Below are 14,006 nucleotides of genomic sequence, written 5' to 3' on the forward strand. Positions count from 1 at the left end.
AGTCGGGTGAGGCTACTCTGGGAGAGCAATGAGGGTGGCAGGCACAAAGGGGCTCAGCAATTCCTGCACTGGGCAGAGGGGCAGAGCTGAACAGTCCTGTGCGAAGGTGGCAGCAGTCCCTGCCTCTCCTACTGCTCCCTGCTCCATCTCCACTGCTACCAGGGCAGGCTGTGCAGACAGCAGCTCCTCACTGCTCTTCTCTCTCAGAGACAACTTCTGCCTGTGCCTTTCCACTCTCCCACACTCCCAAGATCCAGGAAACACAGAAGAGGCAGCTATGGACACAGAAACCCTTCCACAGCTCCAAGGACATGGGGTTTGCCCACCAAGCCTTAGGTTTTTCCCTCTTAATCTCCACACCTCACTCTGCCCTGTTTATCTCAGCCAACAAAAATTCCTTTGATGGGCAACAGTGGAAAATTTGACTGAGAATCTTTGCACAAAGTGATTCCCAAGCTCTGGCAAGAAAGATGCCATGTTCCACACTCACAGAACCAGCCCAGGACACCATGGAGCTCACTGAAAACTCAGAGTGAGGGTGCAGAAGTTGAGTTTGGAAAGATTAAAACACTGACAGGGGGCAGAATACCCACAGAAAAAGAGACAAAAAGGAGGTGACAGGAGCCTGGGAAGGACTCTCCATTCCCTGCATGGAGGTGAGCACCATGTCAGTGGGTCAGAGAAAGGGTCCACCTGCAGTGGGCTCCAGTAGTGCATTTACATTTGCTGCTGACATGCTTCAGCTCAGGCTGAGGACCTTCAGTGGAGCCAGTCCTGCTTCACCCTGCACACAGGCAGCCCAGACGCCCCCAGGCTAACCCAAGCATTGCACCTATCACAGACTGGGCCTGAAAAAGCAGCAGTTCAGAGAAGGTGGCATTGTTGCACTGTTTAGTTACTACTTTTCGTTGCTATTCAACGTTTTTATAACCACTCAGGGTAACTTTGGTGCTTCCAAGCTGCCCTGTGTCACCACCGAGGCTGATGACTTACCTTCCAGTGCAAACTGCAGCTCTCACCTAACATCATCACAGCAAAATCCAGGCTGGCAGAGACCTCAGGAGCTCCCCATCTGACCTCCTGCTCGAGGCAGGGTCTGCTCTGAGCAGCTTATTCACAGCTTGGTCCAGGCTGGTCTCACAAACCCCCAAGGCTGCAGAGGGCACAACCTCCCTGCACAACCTGCCCCATGGCACGGGGAAGTTTCTCCTCCAACACAGCCTCAGACTCTCTGCTTTCCACTTCATACCCATTACCGGTCCTTGTCCTTGCCCTGCCGCTGTGCACTGCCTGATGTTCCCAGTCACCCCTCACAGGGGTGGGCAGTTTGCCCCCAGGTGTTCCTCTTATCTCAGGTGCACAGGACCCTAGGCTGGGGAGGGGGGCAGGGGCTGCGGCAGAGGCCTGGGCCGGACCCTGGAGCTCAGCCGAGGCAGGGACAGCCCCCACAGGCTGAAGGGTGCCTTGAGCACACAGCAGGGGCTGGCAGCACCCAGCGCACCCCCTGCGGCAGCTGCGCCCGCAGGCCCTCTGCTCACGGCCGCCCTCTGCCTCCTCTGGCTGCACAGCATCCCCGGCTCCGCTCCGCCGCGGCTCCCCCCTCCGCCGCCCTCCCCGCAGCCCTGGCTGCGGCCCCTGCCCCGCCGCTATCCCCGCCGCTATCCCCGCATCTCCGGAGGCAGCGAGCGGCCGCCAAGCCTGGGCCGTAAAGCTCCGAGAGGCAGCGCCCGCCGAAGCGCCCAGCGCAGCCCGGCGCAGCCCGGCACAGCCCAGCGCAGCCCAGCAGTGCCCAGTGCAGCCCAGCGCTGCCCAACGCAGCCCGGCGCAGCCCAGCGCTGCCCAGCATTGCCCGGCGCAGCCCAGCGCAGCCTAGCGCAGCCCGGCGCAGCCCAGCGCTGCCCAGCATTGCCCGGCGCAGCCCAGCGCAGCCTAGCGCAGCCCGGCGCAGCCCAGCGCTGCCCAGCATTGCCCGGCGCAGCCCAGAGCAGCCTAGCGCAGCCCAGCGCAGCCCAGCGCTGCCCAGCATTGCCCGGCACAGCCCGGCGCAGCCCAGCGCTGCCCAGCATTGCCCGGTGCAGCCCAGCATTGCCCGGCGCAGCCCAGCGCTGCCCAGCATTGCCCAGCTCAGCCCGGTGCAGCCCAGCGCTGCCCAGCATTGCCCGGCACAGCCCGGCGCAGCCCAGCGCTGCCCAGCATTGCCCGGTGCAGCCCAGCATTGCCCGGCGCAGCCCAGCGCTGCCCAGCATTGCCCAGCACAGCCCAGCTCAGCCCGGCGCAGCCCAGCGCAGCCCGGCACAGCCCAGCAGTGCCCAGCACAGCCCAGCTCAGCCCGGCGCAGCTCGGCGCAGCCCAGCTCAGCCCGGCGCAGCCCAGCGCAGCCCGGCACAGCCCAGCATTGCCCAGCACAGCCCAGCTCAGCCCGGCGCAGCCCAGCTCAGCCCGGCGCAGCCCAGCGCAGCCCGGCACAGCCCAGCAGTGCCCAGCACAGCCCAGCTCAGCCCGGCGCAGCTCGGCGCAGCCCAGCGCAGCCCGGCACAGCCCAGCAGTGCCCAGCACAGCCCAGCGCAGCCCGGCGCAGCCCGGCGCAGCTCAGCTCAGCCCGGCGCAGCCCGGCGCAGCCCAGCTCAGCCCGGCGCAGCCCAGCGCTGCCCAGCGCAGCCGCGGTGCCGCCGCACGCCGGTCCCCGCTCACGCCGCCCCGGCGCCATCGGTACTTACTGCCTTGTGAGGCTCCTTCCCCTGAGGCAGCTTCAGTGTCTGCAAAGAGAAAGAGCCACACTTAGACCCGACCCCGACCGCCCGGGCTGCGCCCCGGCCCCGCTCGCTGCCCCTGCCCCGGCCGCGCATCGCCCCCGCCGTGCCGAGCCGGGACGCCCGCGGGCAGCCTCGGCGCACAGGGCCCGCCCGTACCGGGGCTGTGTGGCCGGACCGGGCCGCCGGCAGGGTCACCCCCACCCTGGCCTTGCTCCTGGGCGCTGGGAGGGCGGTGGGTGGCTGCAGGATGCCAGGAGCTGCCTGCCATGGGGGCCGGGGCAGCTGCCTCTCCAGTTGTGCCCAGGGCAGACCCCAACATCCCCATCCATCGTCTGCCCTTAGCCCGGTGTGTGGTGGGTCCCGAAGGGCCCTGACTGAGGTGTGCCAGGCTGGGCTGACAGGTCCTGACAGCCCTCTGCCACTAACGGAGTCTCCTAATGTCTGCTGAAGGTTCATGTGGCTCATCTGCTTCACTGCCGGGCAAGTGCAGTCAGCCCAGGAAAGCCAGCAGCAAGGAGTGCACCCAGCTCAGCCCCCCACGGCTGGCAGCAAGGAGTGCACCCAGCTCAGCCCCCCACGGCTGGCAGCAAGGAGTGCACCCAGCTCAGCCCCCCACGGCTGGCAGCACAGCCTTTGAGAGCCTCCCTTCACAGGCAGCCATCACTGAACCTCCACCCAAGGCTGCTCATGTGAGTTTCTCCCCGGAGCTATTGCTCTGCTCTTACAGAAGAGTCCCCCTCAGGCCTATTCCATCCCACTCCTACTGAAGGTGGGCCACAAGAATCACCCCCAGGCTGCTCTGTCCTGGTCTTACTGAAGGCAGTGAGGAAAGATGGAAGAGCTTCCTCTGCTGCAACACCAGAGAAGGGCAACGAGGCTGGGGAGAGGCCTTGAGCACAGCCCTACGAGGAGAGGCTGAGGGAGCTGGGATTGGTTAGCCTGGAGAAGAGGAGGCTCAGGGCAGACCTCATTGCTGTCTGCAACTACCTGAGGGGAGGTTGTGGCCAGGAGGAGGTTGCTCTCTTCTCTCAGGTGGCCAGCACCAGAAGGAGAGGACACAGCCTCAGGCTGTGCCAGGGGAGATTTAGGCTGGAGGTGAGGAGAAAGTTCTTCCCTGAGAGAGTCATTGGACACTGGAATGGGCTGCCCGGGGAGGTGGTGGAGTCGCCGTCCCTGGAGCTGTTCAAGGCAGGACTGGACGTGGCACTTGGTGCCATGGTCTGGCCTTGAGCTCTGTGCTAAAGGGTTGGACTTGATGATCTGTGAGGTCCCTTCCAACCCTGGTGATACTGTGAGACTGTGATACTGTGACACATGCAAAGCAGGCAGCAAAGATCACAGAGTGCCTCAGCTGGAAAAGCCCTCTAAGATCACCGAGCCCAACCCTCAGCCCAGTGCCACCACGACCCTGATCCCACGCCCCAGAGCACCACGGCCACAAGCCCCAGATGAGTGCAAGCAGCAAAACTGGAAAACAAAAAGTAGGGTTCAGAGTCAAGGATGACAAATGATGAAGACTTCCAAGGCTCTCAGAAGTGTTTCACACTCTGCTGAACTGCCTGTACCAGACACCAGTCTCTGACAGCCTAGCTCCAGCCTACCCTGTCTGCCTGCTGGGGTGCAGCTCCCGGAGCCACGCTGCAGGACGTCACCCACTCCTGATGGGCAGCCCGAAGCAATGAGCACTGTTTACTCCTTCCATTTCCTTATTTCTTAGGAGTTAATAAAAACAAACGATTGTGGCTTGGCAGATTTGAAGGTTTCTGCTTGATTGCCCTGCCTGATTAGAGTGCTGCTGCACACAACCACGCTCACTTGGCACAGCTTCACCAGGCGAGGGGCTGCGCGGGGAACACTCAGCAGCACGCACGAAGCCTCCGCACGCCGAGCCCTGTGCCTCTCCACAGCTGCTGCTCCTTGGAGTGGTCACCCAGCACCCAAGGGAAAAGCCTGCCATGGCACACCTGAGCTCAGCAAAATGCTCTCCTGCCCTTCAGAGATTCACAGAATGGGTTGGAAGGGTCCTTAAAGCTCATCCAGTGCCAGCCCCTGGCCATGGGCAGGGACACCTCCCACTAGCCGAGGTTGCTCAAGGCCTCATCCAACCTGGACTTGAACACCTCCAGGCAGGGAGCAGCCACAGCCTTCCTGGGCAACCTGTGCCAGTCTCTCCCCACCCTCACTCTCAACAATTCCTTCCTAATCTACAGTCTCAAAATGCTGGCTGCTAAACCTTCGATCACATTGGGTGCTTCTGTGCTCCACAACCTCCCTGAGCAACCTGTGCCAGTGTCTCACCACCCTCAACCTGTGCCAGTGTCTCCCCACCATCACTCTCAACAATTTCTTCCTCAGCTCCACTCTCACTCTCCCCTCTCCCAGCTCAAAGCCATTGTCCCTCAGCCTGCCCCTCTCAATTCTTGTCCAAAGTCCCTTTGGGCACTGCAAGGCTGCTCTAAGTTCCCTCTGGAGCCTTCTCTTCCCCAGGCTCAACAGCCCCAACTCTCCCAGCCTGTCCCCACAAGGGAGGTTCTTCAGCCCTTCGAGCATCTTGGTGGCCTCCTCTGGACGCTCTCTAGACAGCAGCAGCAATGAACCATCCCACATCTGTGCCATGCATGCACCAGGCCATGTCTGTCACATGAACAGCTCCTACAGTCCCTCAGTGACCTGCAGTGCACAGCAAGCTTTGGGAGCAGCCCCTTCAGAACTGCTAAGAGCTGCTGTTACCCTGAGTCATAAGGCAGGCTGAAGCCTCCACGAGTTAAAAAAACCCTAAAAATCCCCTTCCAACCCACTCTAAATCACCTCTGGGCTGCGACCAAGTAATTACAGCTCTGAAACAAAAGAGCAACTTCTGAGCAAGCAGCGTGAGTGGGGAGGCCAGCAGGAGGGCTGGGACGCAGGAGACTTAACTCCTCTGGCTCAAGTGAATTTCTGCAGCTCCTGGAAAGAGCTGCTGCAGGCTGGGAAACTTCCACAGGAAAACATGCAGGCTTGGGATGCAGAGGGCAAAGGACCCCCTCCCAAGCCATGGAATCCCAGTGTGGTAGGGGCTGGAAGTGACCTCTGGAGATCATCCAGTTCCAGCAGGGCACCCACAGCAGCTTGCCCAGGAGCACAATGGCCGGGGGGGGGGGGGGGGGGGTTGGAAGCCCTGCGGAGGAGGCTCCATAATCTATCTGAGCATCCTGCTCCAGGCCTCCAGCACCCTGACAGCAAAGAAGTTTTTCCTTATGGAAAATCCTTGGCTTTCAAAATGCTGTGCTGTTTCCAGTAGCAGGTAATTATGCAGATGAAACCAACCCTTTTTATTTTCAGCTCAGGAGGCAGCAGCTCTCCTCAGCAGGATTAGTGCAGGATTATTTCACTATTAATTTTCAACTTCTCACCTCAGAACGGTTTCAGTCACTCAACTTCTTCAACTCAGACTCCAAAAATGAGCACCTTTTCCTATAATCATTTTCTTATACAGATGATTTCAACAAACCATCTTCCTCTGCATGGTTTTGCTATTGAGCACAACCCATTCTAGGAAAATATTCATCTGGAACCTTAGAAGCTTTGAGAAGTTTTTTAACAATTGGTTAAACCAGAAACTTCACCTGAAGGGAAAAAAATTCACCAGCAGCCAGCACTGGTCCCTGGCAGCCCAGAGCCAGCTGTGTGCTAGCTGCAGCCAGAGCAGGCAGAGCAGCAGCACAGGGAGGGGATTCTGCCCCTCCAATCTGCTCTGCTCAGCCCTCACCTGCAGCACTGCCTCCAGCTCTGGGAACCCGGCAGGAGAAGGACCTGGAGCTGCTGGAGAGAAGCCAGAAGAGGCTACCAAAATGCTCAGATGTTTGGAGAAGCTCTGCTGTGAGGACAGGCTCTGCGAGTTGGGGCTCTGCAGCCTGGAGGTCTCTCCTCCAGAGAGATCTCAGAGCAGCTTCCAGTGCCTGAAAGGGCTGCAGGAGAGCTGGGGAGGGACTTTGGAGAAGGGCTGGGAGTGGCAGGCTGAGGGACAATGGCTTTGAGCTGGGAGAGGGGAGAGTGAGAGTGGAGAGGAGGAAGAGATTGTTGAGAGTGAGGGTGGGGAGAGACTGGCACAGGCTGCCCAGGGAGGCTGTGGATGCCCCTCCCTGGAGGGGCCGGGCTGGCTGAGGCCTTGAGCAAGCTGTGCTGGTGGGAGGTGTCCCTGCCCATGGCAGGGGGTTGGAGCTGGATGATCTTGAAGGATCTTCTAACCTAAACCATTCTGTGAATGTATGAGCTCCTGCTCCAGTATGCTCAGCACCTGTTGTGCTGATGGCAGAGCAGCCCCTTGGCAGGCACAGCCATGGGGAGGGTAGCAGAGAGCTGATGTGTTCAGAGGGAGGCATAAGTGACAGGGCAAAGGAACTGGAGCAAAATCTCCATTCAGCCCAGAAAATCTTATCTGGAACCAGAGAGCCTCCTGCAGTGCTGAGGTCAGAGGCGAAGTGTCCTGCGAGGGTTAAACTTCAGCCTTGCTGTGTCTTTCATTTGCTTTCTCCTTTGGGTAAAGCTCTCCCTTTGCTTGGCCTCAGCCAAGACGTTTTTAAATGCACTGTTTGCAAGTCCAATAAAGTCATTGCAGCCTTTTTTTGGACTCACCTAAAAGTGAGATAATTTCCCTGACTCAAACCACGCCGACGCTTCGCTGCTGGCGCTGCCTCAGTCGGACCCAGCCGTCCCCACCCCAGCCTGCCAGCTGACAAACTCCTGCGGGTAACCCAAACCTTCCGTGGCTTGCGGAGCACTACAAGAGCCCTGCAAGCACAGCAGCTCCAAGGGGCCGGGCTGGAGGCGCTGATGCTCCCCGTGCCGCAGCCCTGCTGCTCCAGCTGGGCTCCAGCAGCTCTGCGGGGGCAGGAGCCGCGGACCCGCCGGGCTGCGCAGCGGCTCACAAAGGAGCCTTTCAGCTCCACACCATGGCTTCTTCTTCCCTCGGGGTTCTTTATTGTTTGGGTGTTCTGGGGACGGAACGAGCCCCTTTCAGTTAGTCCCTGGCCAGCCGCAGTGAGTCAGTTGCCTGCCTACCTTGCTGAGTCTTTGCTGAGCTCTCTGCGTGGGGCTTTCTATGCCTGCATCTTGGCATTCAGGGCAGCAGAAAGGGAGCTTGCCCCGGGAGGCAGCACACATTGAACTAGAACTGCCTCAGCCCTCTGCACTTGCAAACTGCCAGGAGATCACAGAGTGTTTTTGGTTGGAAGAGACCTCTAAGCTCATCCAGTCCAGCACTGCAAGGTTACCACTAAACTATGTCCTTCACCATCAGGTCCACACACTCTTTGAACACCCCCCAGGAATGGTGACTCCAGCACTGCCCTGGGCAGACCATTCCAATGTTTGAGAACCATTCCAGTGCAAAAACATCTCCTAATATCCAACCTGAGCTGCCCCTGGTGCAGCCTGGCACCATTTCCTCTGGTCCTGCCACTTGTCACCAGGGAGAAGAGGCTGTCCCCTGCTGGCTCCTCAGAGAGATGAACTGCTCCCTGAAATTCTCCAGCCAGTGCCAACCATCACAGTGGAGCTGAAGAAGCTCAGAAAATGCCTAGTTTCCCAACAGGAATCCAGCCATTCTTGAAGCAGCCAAGAGAAAATCAGCCTGAAGAACACAGGTGACCTCCAAAACAGCTTCTCCACCTTGGAGATGATCTGGAGAGGAGGCAGGTGCAGGCACCAAAGGATCTAGGAAAGTTCTCCCCAGAAGGATCACTCCAGAGCAAACCATGATGTGGGCAGTGCCAGAGTCCTCAGGTGGGACAGAACAGCTCAAAGGATGAGAAGGAATTGCACAGGGCAGAGGAAGTGGCTGGCAAGGACCAGCTGCAAGAACAGAGAGGGCAACAGAGCTGCAACCTGTGTTGGGCACAAGCTGCGAGCCCCAAGCTGCACTGCTACAGCTCCACAATGGGCACCATGGTGCACAAAACCCAGCTCAGAGGTAACCCACTTCAAACCAAGGACAACTTGACAGCTCTGAACTCCTGTCAGCACAGAACCACACAGGGACTCAGGCTGGAAGGGACCTCAGAGATCACCTACTCCACCCTCCTGCCATGGGCAGGGACATCTCTCAGCTGGATTTGGCTGCTCAAGGCCACATCCAGCCTGAGTTGGAAGATATCTACAAGATCATCCAGCTCCAACCCCCTGCCATGGGCAGGGACATCTCCCACCAGCACAGCTTGCTCAAGGCCTCATCCAGCCTGGCCTTCAACACCTCCAGCCAGGAGGCAGCCACAGCCTCCCTGGGCAACCTGTGCCAGAGTCTCACCACCCTCCTATTGAAGAGCTTCTTCCTCAGATCCAGTCTAAAACTACTCTCCCTCAGCTTCAAACCACTCCCCCTTGGCCTGTCTCTAGACATTCTCTCTCTGCAGCCTTCCTGCAGGATCCCTTCAGGCACTGCCAGGCAGCTCTAAGGTCCCCCTGGAGCCTTCTCCTCTCCAGGATGAGCCACTCCAGCTTCCTCAGCTTGTGCTCACAGCAGAGCTGCTCCAGCCCTTAGGTCATCTTTGTGGCCTCCCCTGGCCTCAGTCCAGCAGCTCTGTGTCCTGCTGGGGACAGCAGCACTGCAGGCAGTACTCAGGGTGGGGATCTCACTCTGACAGTTGTGTGACTGAATGGTGGCAGTGGGACAGCCTAGACAGGTGGCTTTTGCTATTGCTCTGCCCCAGAGGTCCAAACCAGGTCAACAACAGGACTGTGCTCTCCCATGGGCTGAAGCTTTGGCATCCCAAACTCTGTCCTTCTTCAGGACCAACCCACAGCTTGGCCAAGGACCATCAGTGACACAGGGACCACACACAAAAGCAACAGGCAGAGGGAATTTCAAAGGGAAGGGCTGTAGCCTTCACCAGAACACGAAGAGCAGCTACTTCTGCTCCACTGACCCCAGAAAAAGGGAAAAAAAGAGAAAAGGGGCTTGAGTTTGTCTAGGTGCTCTGAGATTAGCCAGGATCAGCCAAACTTGCAGGCAGAGGCAGATGTTGCCTTCCTGATAAGCTTGGGGAAATCATGGCTGATGCTCAGGACATGCACCAGGCAAAGAGAAAAAGCCAGGTCCTGCCACTGCAATGTGGCTCCTTCCTTGCCCAGGCAACAAGGAGTGACTGAAGGCATGAGTCTGAGCTGGCAGCTGGTGACTGGGTCTGACAAGCCAATACTCAGTGCCCCAAGCAGAGCTGCTTGCCTTGGGGTTCTACTCCAGACACAGACCGAAGAGGCACAGGGAGAAGTTGCCAAGTGCAGAGTCACATCCTGGGTGCACAGCTAACAACCACAGAATGGCAGGGGCTGGAAGGGACCTCTGGAGATCAGCCAGGCCAACCCCCCTGCCACAGCAGAGTCACCCAGGGCAGATCACACAGGAACACATCCAGGTGGGTCCTGAACATCTCCAGAGATGGAGACTCCACAGCCTCTCTGGGCAGCCTGCTCCAGGGCTCTGCCACCCTCAATGTAAAGAAGTTCCTCTCATGTTCAGATGGAACTCCCTGCATTCAAATTTGTGCTCGTTGCCTCTTAGAATCATAGAATCAACCAGGTTGGAAGAGACCTCCAAGATCATCCAGTCCAACCTAGCACCCAGCCCTAACTAATCAACTAGACCATGGCACTAAGTGCCTCATCCAGGCTTTGCTTGAAGACCCCCAGGGACGGTGCCTCCACCACCTCCCTGGGCAGCCCATTCCAATGCCAATCACTCTCTCTGTGAAGAACTTCTTCCTAATATCCAGCCTATCTTGTCCTGTTACTGGGGATCACTGAGCAGGGTCTGGCCCCATCCTCCTGCCACCCACCCCTTAGATAGTTGTAAGCATGGACAGGATCCTCCTCAGCCTCCCCTTCCCCAGGCTAAGCAGCTGCAGCTCTCTCAGCCTCTCCTCACAAGAGCTGTTCCAGTGCCCTCAGCACCTCAGTGCCCTGTGCTGGACTCTCTCCAGTAGTTCTTTGTCCTTGAGCTGGGGAGCCCAGAACTGGACACAGGCCTCCAGGTGAGGCCTCACCAGGGCAGAGTAGAGGGGGAGGAGAACCTCCCTCAACCTGCTGGCCACACTCTTCTTAATGCACCCCAGGATGCCATTGGCAACAAGGACACACTGCCAGCTTATGGGCATCCTGTTGCCTACCAGGACTCCCAGGTCCTTCTCCTGTGAGCTGCTCTAACACAGGTCACCACCCAGCCTGCTCTGATCCCTGTAACCACCAGGTCATCGCACACCTGGGGTGATGCTGCAGTACCACTTCTGTAGCACATCCCAGACCTGCCAGTCAAAGCCTTCAGTCCTGCAGACTGATCCTTTTCCCAGCACTCTTACTGGTTGGTACAGGTCTGAGGACAGTTCTCACTGGATCATACCCCATGGGGCTTTCCTCCATAAAAGCCTTCCTTCTGTCTTCCCACCTCTACAGTCAGTGCATGCAATGCAGTATTCACACATCCACAGGTTGCACAGGCTGGGAAGGGACCCTCAGAAGTCATCCTGTCTAACCCCCCTGCAGACAGCAGGGATGCCTCCAACTACAGCAGGCTGCCCTGGGACACAGCAAGGCTGACCCTGAATGTCTCCAGGGCTGGGGCCTCAGCCACCTCCCTGTGCAGCCTGTGCCAGTCTCTCCCCATCCTCACTGGGCACAACTTCCTCCTCATGTCCAACCTAACCCTGCCCTGCTGCACTTGCAAACCATTGCCCTCAGCCTGTCCCCACAGGCCCTTCTGAACAGTCCCTCCCCAGCCTGCCTGCAGCTCCCCTGCAGATGCTCAAATGCAGCTCTGAGGTCTCCCTGCAGCCTTATCCAAGCTGACCAGCCCCAACTCTTTCAGCCTGTCCCTATAAGGGAAGGTGCTCCCAGCTCCCTCTGATTATCTTTGTAGCCTCCTCTGGACCCTCTTCAGCAGGTCCAGGTCTCTCTGGTGTTGGGGTCCCAGAGCTGGCCCCAGTCCTACAGGTGAGGTCTCCCCAGGGCAGAGCAGAGCAGAGGGGCAGGATCTCCTCTCTCCATCTCTGCCCACACTGCTTTGGATGCAGCCCAGGCTGCTCCTGGCCTTCTGGGCTGTCAGTGCCCACTGTTGGCTCCTGTCCAGCTTCTCACCACCCAGCACCTCCAAGTCCTTCTCCAGCCTCTGCTGGGAACATTTCTATGCATCCCTATCAATCAGACCACACACCAGAGGTCATCTCATACTCATGTAGCTCCTAAAATCCCATCTGAATTAGGAAGCAAGCAGTGCTTGGGGAACAGCAGTAAAATGAAAGCAATCAGTGTCCCAGCTCTAAACCCTGCAATTATTATTGCAAAATCATTGCACTGCTGTGGTGCAACAGTGAAGCATTCTGCAGGTCAGCAGATTACTGCTGCTCACTGTTATGGTAGGGATTGTTTTCTCTCAAGCTGCAGAGTGAAGCCTCTTTGCAGCACATCTGAAGGACTTCTAGGAATTTAAAAAGAAATTATCTACAGAAAGGAGACCTCAGAGCAGCCTTCCAGTACCTGATCCAGGAGAGCTGGAGAGGGACTTTGGCCAAGGGCTGGGAGTGGCAGGACAAGAGACAATGGTATTGAGCTGGGAGAAGGAAGAGTGAGAGTGGAGATGAGAGTGAGGGTGGGGAGAGACTGGCAGAGGTTGCCCAGGGAGGCTGTGGAAGCTCTAAGTCTGGCAGGCCAGGTTGGATGAGGCCCTGAGCAAGCTGTGCATGGCAGGGGTTGGGACTGGATGATCTCTTCCACTCCAACCCATTCTGTGATTTTTGAGTCTATGAATATTGGCACCAAGCCCCAGCTCTGCACCTATCAGAGGATACAGAAGCAGCTCTGATGTTAAACAGCACATGAGAAATATGCAGGCAAGCATTTAGAGGAGGTATCAGAGAATTGTTTGGGTTGGAAGAGCCCTCTAAAGTCATCCACTCCAACCAGCAACCCAACACACCATGGCCACTAAACCATGTTCCCAAGTGCCATGGCCACAGGTTTCTTGAACATCTCCAGGGATGGGAACTCCAGGACCATCCTGGGCAGCCTGTGCCAGTACCTGACCATTCTTGCAGCAAGGATTTTTTAACTCATCTCCAACCTAAGCTCCCCCTGGCACAATTCCAGGCCATTTCCTCTGCCTCTGCTGTCTTCTGCAAATGCACACATTTCAGATTTCTCTCTGCAAGAGCCTTCACTGCTCCTGGGGTTACAAACTCTTCCCTAGCAGTAGCCTTCAGACATTCAGCCAACTGCTCTGAGATGGTACTGCTGAGCTATAGCTGGGAGGAGCTGCAGCAGATGCTCCAAGGAGTCTGACACAGACTCCAGTGCTCAGCTCTGGGTAAGGAAATAGAACCACTGAAAGGCTCAGGAGCCAGGTGTGAGCCACCACAGAGTCACAGAATGGGTTGGGTTGGAAGAGACCTTCGAGATCATCCAGTGCCAACCCCCTGCCATGGGCAGGGACATCTCCCACCAGCACAGCTTGCTCAAGGCCTCAGCCAGCCTGGACTTCAACACCTTCAGCCAGGGGGCAGCCACAGCCTCCCTGGGCAGCCTGTGCCAGGCTCTCCCCACCCTCACTCTCAACAATTTCTTCCTCAGCTCCACTCTCACTCTCCCCTCTCCCAGCTCAAAGCCATTGTCCCTCTGCCTGCCACTCCCAGCTCATGTCCAAAGTCCCTCCCCAACTCTCCTGCAGCCCCTTTCAGGCACTGGAAGGCTGCTCTAAGGTCCCTCTGGAGCCTTTTCTTCCCCAGGCTGCGCAGCCCCAACTCTCCCAGCCTGTCCCCACAGCATCTTGGTGGCCTCCTCTGGACCCTCTCCAGCAGCTCCAGGTCCTTCTGGTGCTGGTGCTCCAGAGCTGGAGGCAGTGCTGCAGGTGAGGGCTGAGCAGAGCAGATTGGAGGGGCAGAATCCCCTCCCTGTGCTGCTGCTCTCCCTGCTCTGCCTGCGACCAGTGCTGGCTGCTGGACACTTTGGCACCGACACCCCCAAGGCCTTCTACTCCAGGCTGCTCCCAGTCACTTCTCACCCAGCCTGGATTTGTGTTTGGGATTTCCCTGCTTCAGGTGCAGGACCTTGCCCTTGGCCTTGCTGAACTTCGTGATGTCGCCTTGGGCCCAGCTCTGCAGTCTGCCCACATCCCTCTCTGCCAAGAAGGCCACAAAGCCAAGACAGCCCTAAAGCTTATCCCCTGAATGGGCCACCCAAAAGGAACATTTCTGAGGACCAGAGAGGCAGTGAGGAATCTTCAAGAGCTTC

The 14,006-nt window shown here is 58.0% G+C and overlaps 1 protein-coding gene across 9 annotated transcripts in view; it reads right to left on the minus strand.

Moving 5' to 3' along the window:
* The window catches only part of ZNF618 (zinc finger protein 618), a 188,162-nt gene that overhangs the window by 54,404 nt on the left and 119,752 nt on the right, over positions 1 to 14,006 (minus strand). For all 9 annotated transcript variants that reach the window (XM_064171074.1, XM_064171072.1, XM_064171069.1 and 6 more), the window contains exon 6: positions 2,718 to 2,756. In XM_064171074.1, the coding sequence (XP_064027144.1) occupies positions 2,718 to 2,756 (39 nt within the window). The remainder of the gene's footprint in view (positions 1 to 2,717; positions 2,757 to 14,006) is intronic.

Source organism: Pogoniulus pusillus, chromosome 35, assembly GCF_015220805.1.
Source record: "Pogoniulus pusillus isolate bPogPus1 chromosome 35, bPogPus1.pri, whole genome shotgun sequence".
Taxonomy (NCBI): domain Eukaryota; kingdom Metazoa; phylum Chordata; class Aves; order Piciformes; family Lybiidae; genus Pogoniulus; species Pogoniulus pusillus.